Source organism: Seriola aureovittata, chromosome 20 (assembly GCF_021018895.1).
Source record: "Seriola aureovittata isolate HTS-2021-v1 ecotype China chromosome 20, ASM2101889v1, whole genome shotgun sequence".
Taxonomy (NCBI): Eukaryota; Metazoa; Chordata; class Actinopteri; order Carangiformes; family Carangidae; genus Seriola; species Seriola aureovittata.
In genome coordinates, this window is record NC_079383.1 from 20,799,603 (window position 1) to 20,814,898 (window position 15,296).

General features: G+C 39.2%; 2 protein-coding genes and 1 long non-coding RNA gene across 3 annotated transcripts; 1 reads left to right on the forward strand and 2 right to left on the reverse strand.

Annotated features, from left to right (window-relative positions):
• Window positions 1-202: 202 nt before the first annotated feature.
• LOC130160965 (uncharacterized) lies at window positions 203-2,254 on the forward strand. The gene is made up of 3 exons (XR_008826076.1): window positions 203-620; window positions 1,759-1,878; window positions 1,981-2,254. It is a non-coding gene; the product is annotated as an uncharacterized LOC130160965 (long non-coding RNA).
• A 132-nt stretch (window positions 2,255-2,386) lies between these two features.
• On the reverse strand, window positions 2,387-6,882 carry LOC130160963 (TNFAIP3-interacting protein 3-like). Its single transcript, XM_056363805.1, has 10 exons — window positions 6,706-6,882; window positions 5,886-5,989; window positions 5,676-5,766; window positions 5,359-5,433; window positions 5,197-5,262; window positions 4,947-5,066; window positions 4,711-4,839; window positions 4,544-4,621; window positions 3,216-3,341; window positions 2,387-3,115 (listed from the first exon to the last, which is right to left on the reverse strand). The coding sequence occupies exons 1-10, from the start codon at window positions 6,775-6,777 to the stop codon at window positions 2,984-2,986; spliced, it is 993 nt and encodes a 330-aa protein (XP_056219780.1). The 5' UTR covers window positions 6,778-6,882; the 3' UTR covers window positions 2,387-2,983.
• Window positions 6,883-10,418: 3,536 nt separating this feature from the next.
• Window positions 10,419-14,285, reverse strand: LOC130161678 (ADP-ribosyl cyclase/cyclic ADP-ribose hydrolase 1-like). The gene is made up of 6 exons (XM_056365093.1): window positions 14,153-14,285; window positions 13,801-13,883; window positions 13,658-13,731; window positions 13,338-13,415; window positions 12,733-12,819; window positions 10,419-10,682 (listed from the first exon to the last, which is right to left on the reverse strand). The coding sequence occupies exons 1-6, from the start codon at window positions 14,283-14,285 to the stop codon at window positions 10,622-10,624; spliced, it is 516 nt and encodes a 171-aa protein (XP_056221068.1). The 3' UTR covers window positions 10,419-10,621.
• Between the last annotated feature and the right edge of the window lie 1,011 nt (window positions 14,286-15,296).

Consider the following 15,296-nt stretch of genomic DNA (forward strand, 5'->3'; position numbering starts at 1 on the left):
TTAGGTTTGCACAAGAAAGGCAACTGAGAATATCTAGAAATACCATATATGGATTTCTAAAAGGTTGTGTTCCCCTTTAAGGACTCGGTTCAGAGGGCAGTGTGCACAGAGAGGGAAAAAGTACTTCCTGCTTTCCTGCTATTTGCTTAAATCAACCTGTTCTCCATAAACAGTAGGTATGTAGTTTGTTCTTTGGCGGTGAAACGTGCAGATGTTTGGGAAAGAGGTTGAAGATTGTTTCTGAGTCAGCACTGCTGCAGTTGTACTTCCTGTTTCTGTATAACAATACAGATACTGGTGAATGTGACTCTGAAGCAGCTGCTGTGGGAAACCTTCTCCTGTAGTGTTTCTGTGCTCAAGCAGGCAGGTACATGACTCAAACTAGAATATCTCCACACAGATCTGCTAATAGATACGTTTAGGATTTTGAAAGTGGTGCTGAAAACACTCTGCGCCTCTTCGTCTCAGAGAGTAGTTGACCTGTAGTGACTCTAAAAACTGGCATTGTGTGAGGACAGGGGTGGAAGGGTGCAGAGCGGCAGGTGGAAGAGTATTTAGGCATCTCGTTTGCTCAGCCACCACAGGGGCCTTCTGCGGTTTGCTGCAAAAATGCCTAAAATGTGAGTATACACTGGCGCTAGTCGGAGACGGGTCTTTTTTCCTTTTGGTGAGAATCAGCTGCAGCGTTGGATACCCATTTAAAAATGGACTGAAGTTGTTCCAGCCGTTGGTTTGGCAAAGGATGCTTAGTTACAACATCACCAATACAAAGTCCTGTTATGAGTATCAGTGCTGGAGTCAAAAGGATTGATGTTGTATCACGTTTGATGCAAAAACACTTTTCTTAAAGCTGCAGTTTTTGCATCTCTGGTGTTGTTGTGCCTGTGAGTCAGTTTGGCAAATTGTTTGGGGGATGATTAAAAAATATTCAGAAGTAGGTTATCAATAATACGTACTGTTGAGAGAGGCTGCGTTCCAAGCCTGGAATTTTTTTTTTTTTCAGTTGTTTAATTTATTATAAACATCAGTTTCTCTTTGGCTCTGACTAATAACATTCCCCCCCGAGCCTCAGCTGGACACGCTAAACTGAAGGCGGTGCACATGGTATAAACGTTATACCTGCTGGAGACATCAGGACACACACACACAGTGATCCAGCTAAATAGCTGTCAGTGGAAAACTATGGTGGTATTGATCAGCTGCACCGTGTGACGATTGTAACCGTAACTGATCAATGAAAAACAGGAAGAATAATCCGTCCCTGGATAAGCAAACACGTTCGGATTAACCCCTGAATACACTGAGCAGGTTTTCTTAATTATAGTAACAGAACTTTATTTATATATCATATAGAGACGAGCCGGTTGAAAGTTCTGATGTGGAGCTGTCGATCAATCAATCAAACTTTATTTATTTATTCACACAGGTTACTGCAGGTCAAAGTTCACAAGAAAAAGACCAATCAAGTGAGAAAGATCAACAGCAAGATACAATCAAATAAATGTAAAAACGTTGTAGCAAACAAAAACAAACACTGATAATAATAGAAAAGATAAAATACAATCTACAACATGAAATAAGTGAATAAAATGTATAATGTGTGTAATGTGTTCTCTCCTTTCGTCTATAGACCTTTTTATTTAATGTTAGTTATGGAGCACAAACCTAAGAACTGTCAGTTATTGCACTTCCTCGTGGTCACCAGTAGAGGTCACTAGAGGTCTTACATTTCTACCATCCCTTCCTGTTTTTAATAAGCACTGGAGATGAACATGCACCTGGCAGCTGAGGCCTCCCGGATCAGATCATATCCGTCTCCAGTCAGTCCCTTTAATGGAGATCCAAACTCACAATCAGCACATCAGTGTCAGTATGATGGTGAGTACGAAGGGGAAAAGAATGTAGATTGTAAATACTGATCTGATGAAGCTGTTTAAACCAGGATATTGAATAAAGACTTGTGCACATGTTTCTTTGTAGGTCCTTTGTCCAGTCGCCATGAGAGGAGTGGAAGCCCTGCACACCAGCAACCCACTGGCTACAGCTCAACATGTACTGATAGTGATAATCAGAATCAGCTTCTTTTATGTTTTTGTTTTTTACAGCTTGTTTCTGTTTCTATTGCTGATTTTATTCCCGGTTTCCCTCTTTTAGTAGAGTACAATTCACAGCAGAGAATCCAACTGAAAACCTAATAATAATAATAATAATAATAATATAAGTTAATTGTGCTTATTAGTTCACATGCTGTTATCTACTTGTGATTAGCTTTGAGCTTCCATTAGCAGTAACGAACATGTTTTTTTCCCTCCTGTGTGAGTGACAGCTCAGCCATTTTTCTGTTTTACTCTGTACTCACTCAACCGTACAAAAGACTCAACACATGTGCCATTCAAGTGTTTATATTCATGATAAATAAACAAGAAAACAGGAAAAATACACATTCATAAATATACTGTCAAAATAAAAGTTCCTGTATACTTTCCCCCTGACTTCCCCTCTGACATGCCTCAGGTGCAGATGAGCTAAAACTGAAGGAATACCTGCAACAAAACACTTTTTTGCACCTTTGATAAATATGATCCACGTCAATTTTATCTGGGTTGTGCAATAACTGATATCTCGCTCAGGACCTGTGTCACAGGAGCAGGAAGTGAGTACACTGGTGCATGGTGCACAGAACAAACTTGGTAAACACTAGGTAGAGTATTTTATGTCAGTCTTTGCTGCTTTTTGTCCTCTTGGGAAATGTGCATGCAGAGATTCACGAGGTTTCTTTCTGTCCCCGCTGCAGGTCACCAAACGGGCCCAGACTGGCTCGTTCCGGTCATGATGAAAACTACCTGAAGACGAGCGTGCAGCAGACAGTCGCAGATGTTCTTTTGTAGTCTCACCCTGCGAACGATGAGCTCTCATCCGGCCGTCGTACTCGAAGAGAGACTTCCATAAAGTGCAGCGAAATATTATAACACACACACACATTTCACAGTTTGTTATCAAGAGTGTATCGCCTCTGTGTCTGCATGCGGTGCTGTTTAACTGGGTGGACCTCCCAGTGTGGATGAGCCGTGCAGACACATTCGAGCGCGGGTTGTGGAGGCTGAGTCCGAGTCACCTGTAAAAACAGAGAAAATATAGTAATGTCTATAAATCGTCATTTATACTAGCAAACATGCCAGAATAGAAGAACATGAATTCCAAATAGTGTGACATACCTGTGATTTAAGGACATGCAGCTCGCTGCGAGCTTTCCTGAACCGATTCTCTAGCTCCAAATACTTGTCTTTAAGCTTCTCCCTGTCCTTCCGCTCCGTCAAAAAGTCTTCCTTGTAGATCTCAGCCTTTAAATTTGACAACAAAGAAACATGATGTAAGGATACAGATCGGCATTTTGGGAAAGTGCACGAAATGAATACGGTGGTTGGACGTTTTGGGAAATACCCTTCAGTCAGATGAGAAGATCGATACCACTCAGCTTACAGTTTCATATTTTATATACTGATATGAAAGCGGTATCGATCTTCTCATCTAACTCTGGGCAAACATTTCCCAAAATGTTGAACTATTCATTTAAATAACATGACGAGGTCAAAACCTAGTACATGTCTGAATCGCCTTTGGTCAAACCCGGATTTTATAACTGCGACATCGTCTGATAAAATCACCAAACACATCTATTAAAGACTAAGACTGAGCTGTGATTTCAGCTGTATCTACTTATAAAATGATCACTCGGAGCAAAAGTTAGAAGAGACAGAATATCTTTCTTATTTTGTCTCTCATGGTTCAGTCTTTATTTACCTCATTTACAGACTTAAATCAGGGGCAGGTCTTTATGTCTAACTCCCTCTGTTTGATCTGTAGAATCGGCCATAGCGGTCATTCGTGTTAAAGTTACTACCTTACGTGATCATACAAACTCAACATTTCAAATTAAAAGCCCTCTAGCGTTTCCGTGGACAGAAACCCTTTATGTCTTAACAGGACTTTTATTGCTGTGCTGCAGTAAGCGTATTGTCTCATTTCTGGTTGCAGGTGTTTCTGTTGTTTACATGTTTTTCAGATCTGCTAGTTTCTGTAGCAGTTAGCAATGACTCCTCTCTCTCCCTCCCTCTCTCCTGCTCTCTCTGCTCGGTGTGTCTTATGTTTAGTTAATCCTCTGCCTCAATTAGTAATAATGATACGTGTAGTGAAAGTAGGTCATTTGCTGTAATGGAGGTGAGACTCAGTGTATTGGAAGCGCTCCTCTGCTTCTGTTTTTAAAAAAAAGTCTCTAAATCTAGCGACGATGCGCTAAGTTGGCAAGACCACAGGCTGTGAATACCCCCCCTCCCCCAACTGAGTTTGTTCGCACCAGAAACTGACGAGGCATTCACTGACCAGTGGTGAAACTATGATCACTCAGTCAGTCAGTCAGTCAGTCAGTCAGTCAGTCAATCTGTCAGGGACATTCCAGATTACAGGGCTGGCCCCGCTGTTGCGGTCCAGCCTAAAAAAAGCACATATACAGTAAAGATACATATTTATATTATGCAAAGCTAACCTGATGTTTCCACAGATCCTGTAGTGTTTCACTGCTCACCCCGAGAGGCTGCGTGGTCAGAAGAACATCCTTCAGGGCCTGCACAAACACATTAAAGCAACTGTAACGCCACTGTTGTCGAAGGGTGCAAACACTCACGACGCTCAGTTGGCAGCAGCTCATCTCACCTTGTTCAGTCGTTTGATCTCCTCGTTCTGGTGCTGCCCTTTGCGGGTCAGGGTGCTGTTCTGCGCTCGCAGCTCTTGCGCTTCCTTTTCTACTTTCAGTAGCTCCGATCGTACATCAGCGTCGCCACTCTGTGAACATTTTTCCCACAGGGATCAAATTATTAAAACTCCATTTCACACAGTTAATCTAATCACACATGCCTTTAAAAAAAAAAAAACATGTTTGGTGCATTTACCCATTTGCTGTCCTCTCCTTTGAGTGTCCTGAATGTTTGTTTTTTATACAATGTGATGTGCGTTTCTTCTTCCTCACACGCCCCCTGTTCAAAGTGCAGTAATGCTTTTAAATCCCGGACCTGGGTGTTTAGGTAAAGAAAAGGACATGTGATGCAACACAGCCAGAAGAAGCAACAAGTAAAATAATAAAACAAACTGATAAGAGCTGAATGAACAGTGAGTAGGACTTTGAATTTGTCCCTTTCTTACTTTCTCTTTGTAGTACTGCACCATGGTTCGGTACTCTTTTGCCCATTTCTCATTAATAGAAAGAAGCTGAGTAAGACAGAAAAGAACATGAATCACATAAGTGGTAAAAGTACATGTTGTGTTTTGGGATGAATATAAATCTCAGTTCTGAAATCTACTCACTTCGTGCCTCTGGTCCTCCAAGATAAGTATCTGTGCTTTCATTCTGACGTCACTGTTGGCGGCACACACTTCCGACTGAGAGAAATAAGAGGAAGTATTCAAATTTGGCAAACAGTGCAAGCATTAGATGGGCAATTATGCAACCTGACTATATCCACGGACTTCCTTTTACACATTTTTGGAAGTTTTGCTTTTGACTGTTTCCAGTAACACAAAGAATGTCATTTCCATGTGGTCATGGAATCAAACGGTGACGGGGTGAGAATACATAACGCTCGCCCAGACATATCTTCCAGGGTTGCATCTGTGAACATTACCTGTGTGTCTCCCAGCACTCGGTCAGGATGAGACTCCTCAGCCGTGCGAGGCTTTTCACCAGTGGAGTTTCCCAGCAGGCAAATATCATACCTGGAAACACATCATTTGCATTAGCGCTTACAGCAGCTTTAATAAATCTGCAATTATTTTGCGTTTTATTAATAACAAAATCATCAAATGTCTGACGGAGATGATGCGCCGTTTCTCACCTGTCTATATTTGGCAGTGAAGGATACAATCTGTGAGTTGGTTTGTTGTCAGTGGCAACAGGTTCGCTGGCCTGTGGTCTGTCCATTGTGTTGTCACGCAGGGACTTAAAACACAGAGAAGAAGAAGACACGTAAACCTCTGAGACAACAGAATCACATTATATACATGTATACATTTTAAAACATAACCAAACTTAAAAGTTATTTTAACTAATGCTGAAACATAAGTCAGCTAATCGATTAGTCAGTTGCATTTTTAAATGTCTCATCATCGCATCTGGGACCTTTAATGATACAGTTTTCACTATGTTTTAATATTTAATACATTAAAATGTAACACTTTGTTTTTATGTCCCCCCTTTTTAGCATTTATAAGCATTAAAGAAATGTTTATAACACACTATAATGTAGCTGTAAACAGATAAGAGTGTTTATTAATGTATTTGCTCACTCTTTATATGTGTTTACTTTTGAAACTCAATACTTTTGCATTTCCACAACTTGTACTAAAATTATGAATGCATGTTTTGCATTGGTGGGTTTACTGAAGTAAAAATATTGCACTTCTGTTTCCACCACAGTCTGATCTTCTTTAAGCTACATTTTTGGAGATGCTGAATCAATATTGCGAGGAGCTCAGCATGTGCTGCAGAGGCACAGGGCGGCAGCTGACTCAAACCCACAGAGGATGTGAATTATCTCATCTCCACACAGTCATGTGACACCCCGTAATAATGAAGCGCAAACCTGGGGATCTAGAAATCTAATAATAATTATTATAATAATAATGATCATAATGATAATAATAATAAAAACTCACCATAGTGTGATTCTGAGGTGTACAGATCCCTCTATAAAGCTGAGAGGCAGTGAAGCAGGACTCGCTCTGCATGTATAGTTATACTGAAGATACCGTGTGACGTGGTAAAACCAGCGCTGTCCAATCAGCTGTCGGGATTCCCTCTTCGTGGTGGCGCCGCTGCAGTCACAGACCATAACGAAGGAAAGGAAAGTACAACCAGTTGATCAACACCACGAGCGGTAAAAGACAAAATGTTTATGGTACGAATCGATGACTAAGAGAAAAATCTCTATCTACACTGTAAAAAATGAGTCTCGAGCCTTATCATTCAGGATCAGATTTGATCCAGTTGATCAGTTTACTTCTTTATTACTTTTTTTTTTTTTTATCTTAAAGGGAAACTCGCCCAGCTTGATAAATATTCATAATAACGAATGAATAAATAATATATACAAAATCACCATAAAATAAAAATTAATTAAGAAACAAAATCTTGTAAAAAAAAAAATAAAGGTAAATGACTAAAATTAAATACATGAACCAATAGAAAAAAAATTCAAGTTTTATGTCAGGAAATAAACATGATTAAATAGGTCTTTATAATCCTGCTGTATCTTTATCATTGGAGCTCTTTCAAAATAAAGGAATAAGTTGGAGATACACTATCTTCTTTTTTTCTTTCCTTTCTCTTCTTTTTTTTTTTTACAGTGTGCCGTTTGACGCCGTGTGAGAATTCATCTGTGTGCTGAGCGTCTATTAACTTCCTGGGTGGGTAAAACCGCACGCGCTTAAAATCCGGAAAACGTTTAAAAAAAAAAAAAAAAAAAAAAAGTCACCAATATCGAGATGAAACTGTCCAACAAGAAAAATATGCAAAACCAACAAAAAAAAAAAGAAAAAAGAACCTCTGGGCTGCGGGCTGAGGGAAAATCACACATCACGCAGGCTTATCGTCTTACACAATCTGCTCTTCTCAAAGGTGTTGACTCAGAGCGGACTTGTTTCAGGGAAGGAGGAGAGGGGAAAATACGCCGCCGATCCTCCTCCAGTAAACGACACTGTGCAGGGGACACAACCCATGTCCACTCATTTGTTCTTTCTTATAGAAAACCTAAATTACTGTATGTTATTTTCCATTTTTACACATACATGTAACTGTAAGACCCCCCCCCCCCACTTAGAGATGAATGCAGGATCATCTACTGAGGACACGTGACCTCTGAAGCCCAAAGAAATATACATTGTAGAATACATGACATTTTCCTGGTGACACTTTTCACACCTTTCACACCTTTTTTTTTTTTTTTTTTTAAGTTTATTTACAGTTGTGTGTATGGATTTTTTTTTTTGTTGTTGTTGAAGTTGGAGCTTCCACTTTCATAAATTTCAGTAGGTGCTGGGAAAGGTTTCGGCAGGGTATTCTGGGATATCCCACTTCGCCCGAGAGTCTTTTTTTTTTTAAAGTCAAAATTAAAACAGAAAGTACTTTTATATATATATATATGTGTATATATATATATATATATATGTGTGTGTGTGTGATAATCAACCAAAACAGCTCAATGTGTTGATGTTACTGAGAAAACACTGTAATTATTTTTAGAGGAATAAAGTTGCAGTTGTGGACGGATTATGATCCCACTGGAAGACAGTAATTTGTGGCCAGTGTGTGTCTCTTTGTAGTTGTTTCATATTTCTTTTTGGTAGTTTTGCATCTCTTTCTAGTTGATCTGTAACTCTGTGCTCATCACATGACTCCTTGAAGTCATTTTGTGTCTGTTTGTAGTTTTTATGTGTTTGTTTTTGATTCATTTGCATCACTTTGTGGATGCTTTGTGTCTCTTTGTAGCTGTTTCACATCTCTTTGTGGCTGTTTCTAGTTGTTTTACAGTGAATATGTCTCCATAGTAAATATAACTTGTGATGTGTTTGTTGGTGACATCTGTACATCTGTTACATTACATTACAGACTACACACACAGTTCAGCGTCTTGCTCAAGGACACTTGGACACATGAGCAGGAGGAACCAGAAACCTCAATTAAAGCTGCCCCAACTCTTCCATTTTCTAACCCTCTTATGTGGTGCAGGGTTACTCTGGGCAGGAACTTGTTCCAGCTCAGATCAGATAGTGGAGCAGCACCTGGACGGGATGGAGTTTACAAATCTGCAGGTCTCGTAGAGCTTGATTTGCTTGATTCACATTATTTGCGTATCTCACTCAGTTGTGGTGGTTTCCATTTGCTCATCCGACCTCAAAATCTACTCAGGCTTGGTGAAATGTAAATTTTCTGGCTCTAATAACTGCCTGGATGGTTAGTTTGTGGTAAAACCCGTGTTCTGGATAAACCCCAGATTTTTCCTACACTGCTACACCTGGTCCCAGGTTTGCTCTGTGGCGGTTTGATGAAACAGATTCATTCTGAAATGCAAGTGAGAAACTGAAACGGTAAACTAGGTGAAGACACAGGAATCCCCTTCGAGTCAGGGTGTCAAGACCAGGTAATGACACAAAACCACCTTTAGGGCTCTTTCTGTGTCAGCTGCACTTGAGGAAAACACATTTTGAAATACATTTTATCAGCACAAACAAGTTGTTTTTTTTAGTGTACTTGCTCAAAAAATTGGATGGACTATACCTACAAATTCTAACAGCTGAAAACAGTCCTGATGGTGACAAAGCCATGTGAATTACTTGAGCTTGCTTCCTACTTGGCAAAAGAAAAATGTCATGTAAAGTGTGACGTATGTACTTAATGATTTCCACGATAGATACATTTTAGTTTTACTCATCTGCATCTTTTGATCTTGAAACGCTTGTTATTGTCTTAAAAGCGCTAAATAAAGGTTATCACTTGTAGCGCGGCATGAGTGTCAGTGACTCAAACTGTGACTGTGTTTACTGACAGTTCAGAGTTTCTCACCGTACCCCATGTTGTGGTTTTACAGAAGGGGCCTTCTTCATGTAACACCTGTGCACTGAGAACCCCGGACGTCTCTTCCCAGCACCGACACAGCCTGTTTACGGTACGAGTGACACAGCAGCAAGTCACTAGGAAGGAAAGGGGAGGTTTTCACTGTGATCGATGAGCCTCCTTCTTCCTGCCACAACAATCTCACTCCTCAAGGTTCACGAGTCAACACTGATCTTTATTTTGTTCCTGTCTGTGTCACTTTGGTTCACACACATCATAGATAAGTCATTTTGCGGCCTACACCTACAAATATAAAACCAAGAGCAGGTTTGATTTTTTTTAAGATCACTTTCTATTCTGTCAGTGGTTTAGTGGTTTTGCATATCTACACGCACCTTAGTCTAACATTTGAGTTTCACATGGAGCAAAAAAGAAAGCAAAAATGGTGTGTTTAGCAGAAATACAACTAAGATGATCAACTAAGCAAATGTTCGCGAAGGTGTACCTGTAGTAATAAATATTTGAGAACATTTAATTCCTCATCATTTGTGGTCGTGTGGTGTGAGACAAGTGCCCACCAAACTCCTGGAATTACTTCATACAAAGTCAAACTAAAGAAAACCTTTTAGGTTTTGTCTCCAAAAAACAAACAAGTGACTTCACACAAGTTCACAACATATTTCAACATTTTATTTCAAAATATATATATATATATATATATATATATATATATATATATATATATTTTTAATTTCCAAGCCAGGAAGAAGAGAAATCATCAGTAAAATTGTAATTTGATATCTGCTCTGATATTTTAACAGCACGTGATATTTTACCAGAAAAAAACCCCAAAAACCCCAAAAATTAAAAAAAAAAAAAAAAAAAACCCTGGATCAGAACAACAGGCCTTTTTAATTTTTTTTTTAATTTTTATAAAAGCAGTATTGTGGTGAATGTAGGAACTGAATCTGTGTATAAAGAAATTTAAGATGTTACAGGTTAAACTGGACTGTAGGCCCCTTAAAACAAACAGACTCCACAAGGATTGGTCTTGTTCCACTCGCACTTCTTGACGTCAGCCCTACAAGACAGACAAAATTACAAGTTAATCTACGAATTACAGGGGGTTGAGGGGTTGAGGGGTTGGGGTGCGTGGGGGGTGCTCCCCCCCCCCCGGTTTAAAACAAGGCGGTAAAAACAACAGTCCCGGGGGATTGCAACTTCTTTGTATTTTTTTCCCTGTAATTTTAACTATTACAATATTCCTACTTGGAATAATCTTGTGATATGATTTGTGTCCACCCCTAAAGTGGGCCGTACCATTCCCTAACTTTCCTTACTCGTGTCAGTGGCTCGCGCTGCGTCTCTGCCCCCGTGCGACAGCGATGGTAAATGTAAGTTTCAGTAACAAACTATCCAGTGGGTTAATACACTTTACTGTCTTACCCACACAGTTTCTGAATGAGACTGTGTGAAGTATTTACATATGAACGCTGACGTTATCTTGTTTCTAACTTTTGCCGCAAGTTACAGTTTAGCTAACTAATGTTAGCTAGCTGATAGCGCCCATTCATTTCCAATGTTAGCTTGTCATTTCATTACCAATATGTAATGTTAGCTAACACTGGTGTTCAGTCATGAGCAGTGAGACAGTGGGGATTATGTGTTGTAGTTTTGAGATGAGTTTATTATTTATATTAATAGTCTTTTGTGTGGCTGTGGTGGCTTAGTTAGTCTTGTACCTTTTTGGTATTAGGTTTTTAAGAAACACCCTCTTTGTTTTCACTCAGGAATTCAGGAGTTTTATCTGGTTTGGTAATTGAACAATATTAAAATCCATGTGTGGTGAAGGCTAAGTAATTATATTAGCAATGGTGGAGAGAAATTAAGTGCATTTCAACTTTTTTGGCTTCTTACATCTTACAAAAAGCAGCGTTTAATCTCTGTAACATTTCAGATGTCTGAGTTGTTAACAGTTACCAAATAGTGATTTTTTTCCCCCCTCTAAACTTTTACACATGGTCTCATTACTATAAATGTTGAAATTATCACATATCTCATCAAAGATTAAAGACCAAGTCTTAAAACTGAAAACAGATTTATGAACCAGAACTTTCCTCTCTGATTAATCATCTGATGCCCCCTCAGATTTATCTGGTGACCCTGCAAAGAGTCTGTCCTCTCTTCTTTTTTGTGGACATCAATGGACCACCTTTGGAAATCTTTGACCCTACTCTGTCTGTGACGTCCTGGGTGAAAGGTGGACATCGTTTGTCAACATCATGGGTGACGGGGAGGAAAGCCCAGGAGGGTCAACCCAAACCTCTGTGGTCAATTCTTTAAGGTAAGACTGATTTGATATAGTTTGCATTATGCTACTGGCTAAGGCCTGAAACATTAACCTAGCTACTCCTTAAAGACATAGACACACAAAAATCTAACTTTGTCAACTGTTTTTTTTTACCTTGAAAATAGTCTAATTGAAAAAAATTAATTCATACTCTACAGGACCTTTTTCATAGAATTCATATGTTTCCCACTTCTGAATTAATGGAAAAAATAGGATTCACTCTAATTTAGGCTTTTGAGCCAATAGACCTCTTTGTTAGGTTGATGGTGTTTCTGGTTCTGCTACAGCATCGTGTGGGTCTGTATTTGAGTGGAAATGATGGTCTGCTGTTGGTGTTTGCGTGTGTGGGTCTGATGTGCTGGCAGTTTTACTCTTGAATACTTTGTTGGTGAGCCCTGACTTGAAGAAGTACATGCTTCATGGGCTGGTGTTATGGATTTGATTCATCATCATCATCATCATCTCCAGACTGTAGACTTTAAGTTAAACAAGCATGGTACTGTAAGGATTGTAAGACTTCAATCACTGAGGCATGCGTCTGCGCTGTACTGGAAAAAAAGTTGACCCCCCTGATTATCACTGTATAATTCGCACTCTGGCATCACATAAATGTATAGTTCATGTAATCTGTATATATGGGAATTTGGTGCATGGTGTCAAAAACACATGGTCTTTTGCCCAAATCATCCACCCTTACATCCATGTCATTGACAAGGTCATAAACAAGTCACTGTAAGAGTTAGAATAAATGACCACTGCTGTTTTTCCCGGCTGTACTTACGTAGATGCTGGCTTGCAGTTATGGTTAATTCCTTTCTTATTCAGTTCTACCCATAAGGCCTGTAAATTCTCAGAGTTACACATTGACCTAAGTTGGAGAAATACAAGGGAAAAAGTTTTAGTTTAGATTTTTTCCAGTTTGTTTTGCTGTGTCTTCCTGCTCTTTACAAACATCTGACTAAAATGCACAGAAAAATGACAGTTCTTAGAAAGATTCATAAGTAATGGGTCACTGAACTCCCAATTTATTTCCACATAATCTCCTGCGTGAGATCAGTTCCAGTTATTTCTAAATGCTAAGATGTTACCATGATGACACATGTATTCTGAGGACAGCTGTGTTTCAAATTCAGCATAAATTTAGATAAAGTTTCCAATAATAAATAAATGAATATTCACAGCGGTTTAAATGGAGCAATTTCTTTCATGGGAATTCATATAAGTCGATAATAAACTCAACACAACCAACTGAAGTCAATGAAATAACAGTCTCAAAATGGTTCAAGATATTATTGGGAAATAGCAGACCAGTAAAATAAAAAATAATAAACTAATAATAATGATAAATAACAACGAGAAACAACAAGAAAAAAACATTAAACTTACTCTTTTCCATCGACCAGAACTACATTTAAGCGACTCACAACAGAGCTTCTTAGATTCTCTACCTCAAGTGCAAAACAACTACAAGCAAAAAGAAGAAGAAGAAGAAAAAATTCCTTTCAACAGGGACTTAGACTCTCACAGACTTCAGGATTTCTGTTTCTGGCTTCTACAATGTAATGAATTAAATTATGTGATTCTGGATAAACAGGGATGTAATCTGAAACTAGTCTGAGTGCAGGAGGCAGACAACCACGAGGCGGTAATTCACGTCTTTCATTAAGTTCCACAAAACTGTTGAGAAACGGGAGTTTAGTGCTCACCTGTTGGGATCAAATGGTTCTTTTCTGCCTCCATTTAACATTGCAGTGACTTCCTCACAGGCATGGGCTGCAAACTAGAGACATAAAGACATGATGGTAAAGACATGTACACATTATGTTTGGACTTCTTGTTGGGCACTTACTTGAGCCGAGGTTTTCCTCCAGAATGAGCGATAAGGGCTGTTCTCACAGCCATTGGACTCTGGGCACAACTTTGTGAATGTTTCTAGAACAACAAACACAAGCACATTCAAATGTTAATTAGTGTTTCGATGGAGCTGGTTGGAGTTTGCTTCGATGAGTTGTTGACATGAAACAGTACAGACACCTCAGGATGGACAAAGGTTTAATATGTAGATTCGGTCTGTGTGTTTAATGAACGTCTTGCCAGCTTCAACAGGCAGAATAAGATACTGTTTGTCATCTGCAGATTTGTCACCGTTGTACTTAAGCGGATGTTTTTATATTGCAAACTGTGCATTTGAAAGATCTTACCTTTGCTGCCTTCCTTTCCGCACCAGCTCTGACCATCCAGGACAAATCCCAGTAGAGTTTTCTCCAGGTTAAAACAGCCTGGATTATTCTTGGTGTACTGAGAGACTAAATCCTTTGTGTCACTCCAGAGCATCGTCTAACCCAGAAACAGTTCATATCACATTGGTAAATGTATTATTCTCTGGTAATTAGCTCTGATTGGGTATTGTACAAGAATTTGTGATGTTTACTTGGCTGCATGGATGATCGAACTTGACCGTAGACATTAAGGAGTTATAGTTTTCCATAGGAACATCACATTTGTGTCTCCCAACGTAGGCTCCTTCAAAGACATTCAGTACATTTTGACAGTAGTCCCTGAAAAATAAATAACAAGTGTTTATGATGTGAAATGTGAATCTGCCTTAGTTTGTTCTGACATCCCTCTCACTCATTAAAACCAACAGGTTATTGGTGTCAAGCTCACGAAAGAGCAGCACAAGTGTCAAGGACTGAAACTTTACAAAGTACAAACACTTACTTTTTTCCTTCCCCCATGAATTTCTCACATCTATTCATGAAATTTGCTCTGAACTGCTTCGTCCGAGGCAGGTAAAGTCCCAGTGGGACTCCAATAATAACGCCAAGCACTGCAAGAGCAGCAAGAACGCAGATCACGATCATTTTTGTTTCCATATTTAAAAATCCAAAAGGTTTGAACAAGTTGAGAAGTGTTATTGAAAACTCTCACGCTCACAGTGGGGCTGGAGGCGGCGGCTCATTGCTCCTTATAAATAAAGCTCTGTTCAAAGGCCATGTTCAAAGGATGCCAGCTATCAAAACATTATAAAAGTTATTTATTAAAAGACGTTTGATACTACTGTGCTGTACTTACAGTGTTGTGATCACAAATTTCAAATGGCTTCATTTGCGTACTTCATATAGCGTCCTAACAACATGTTCTCATTTTGTTGTTAAGGGTTGCTGAGTGGAGACACACTAAAACACTAAAACTAAAAACACAGTAAAGTGTGCAACAATGAAGGGATCTGACTACTTTCTGAAGCGCCACTGTATATTTCTACCATGAATTAAATCAAAGTGAACTGGAACTCTAGGCATCTAGACGACAGGAGAAAAACATTGCAACTGCCACTTGCATGCT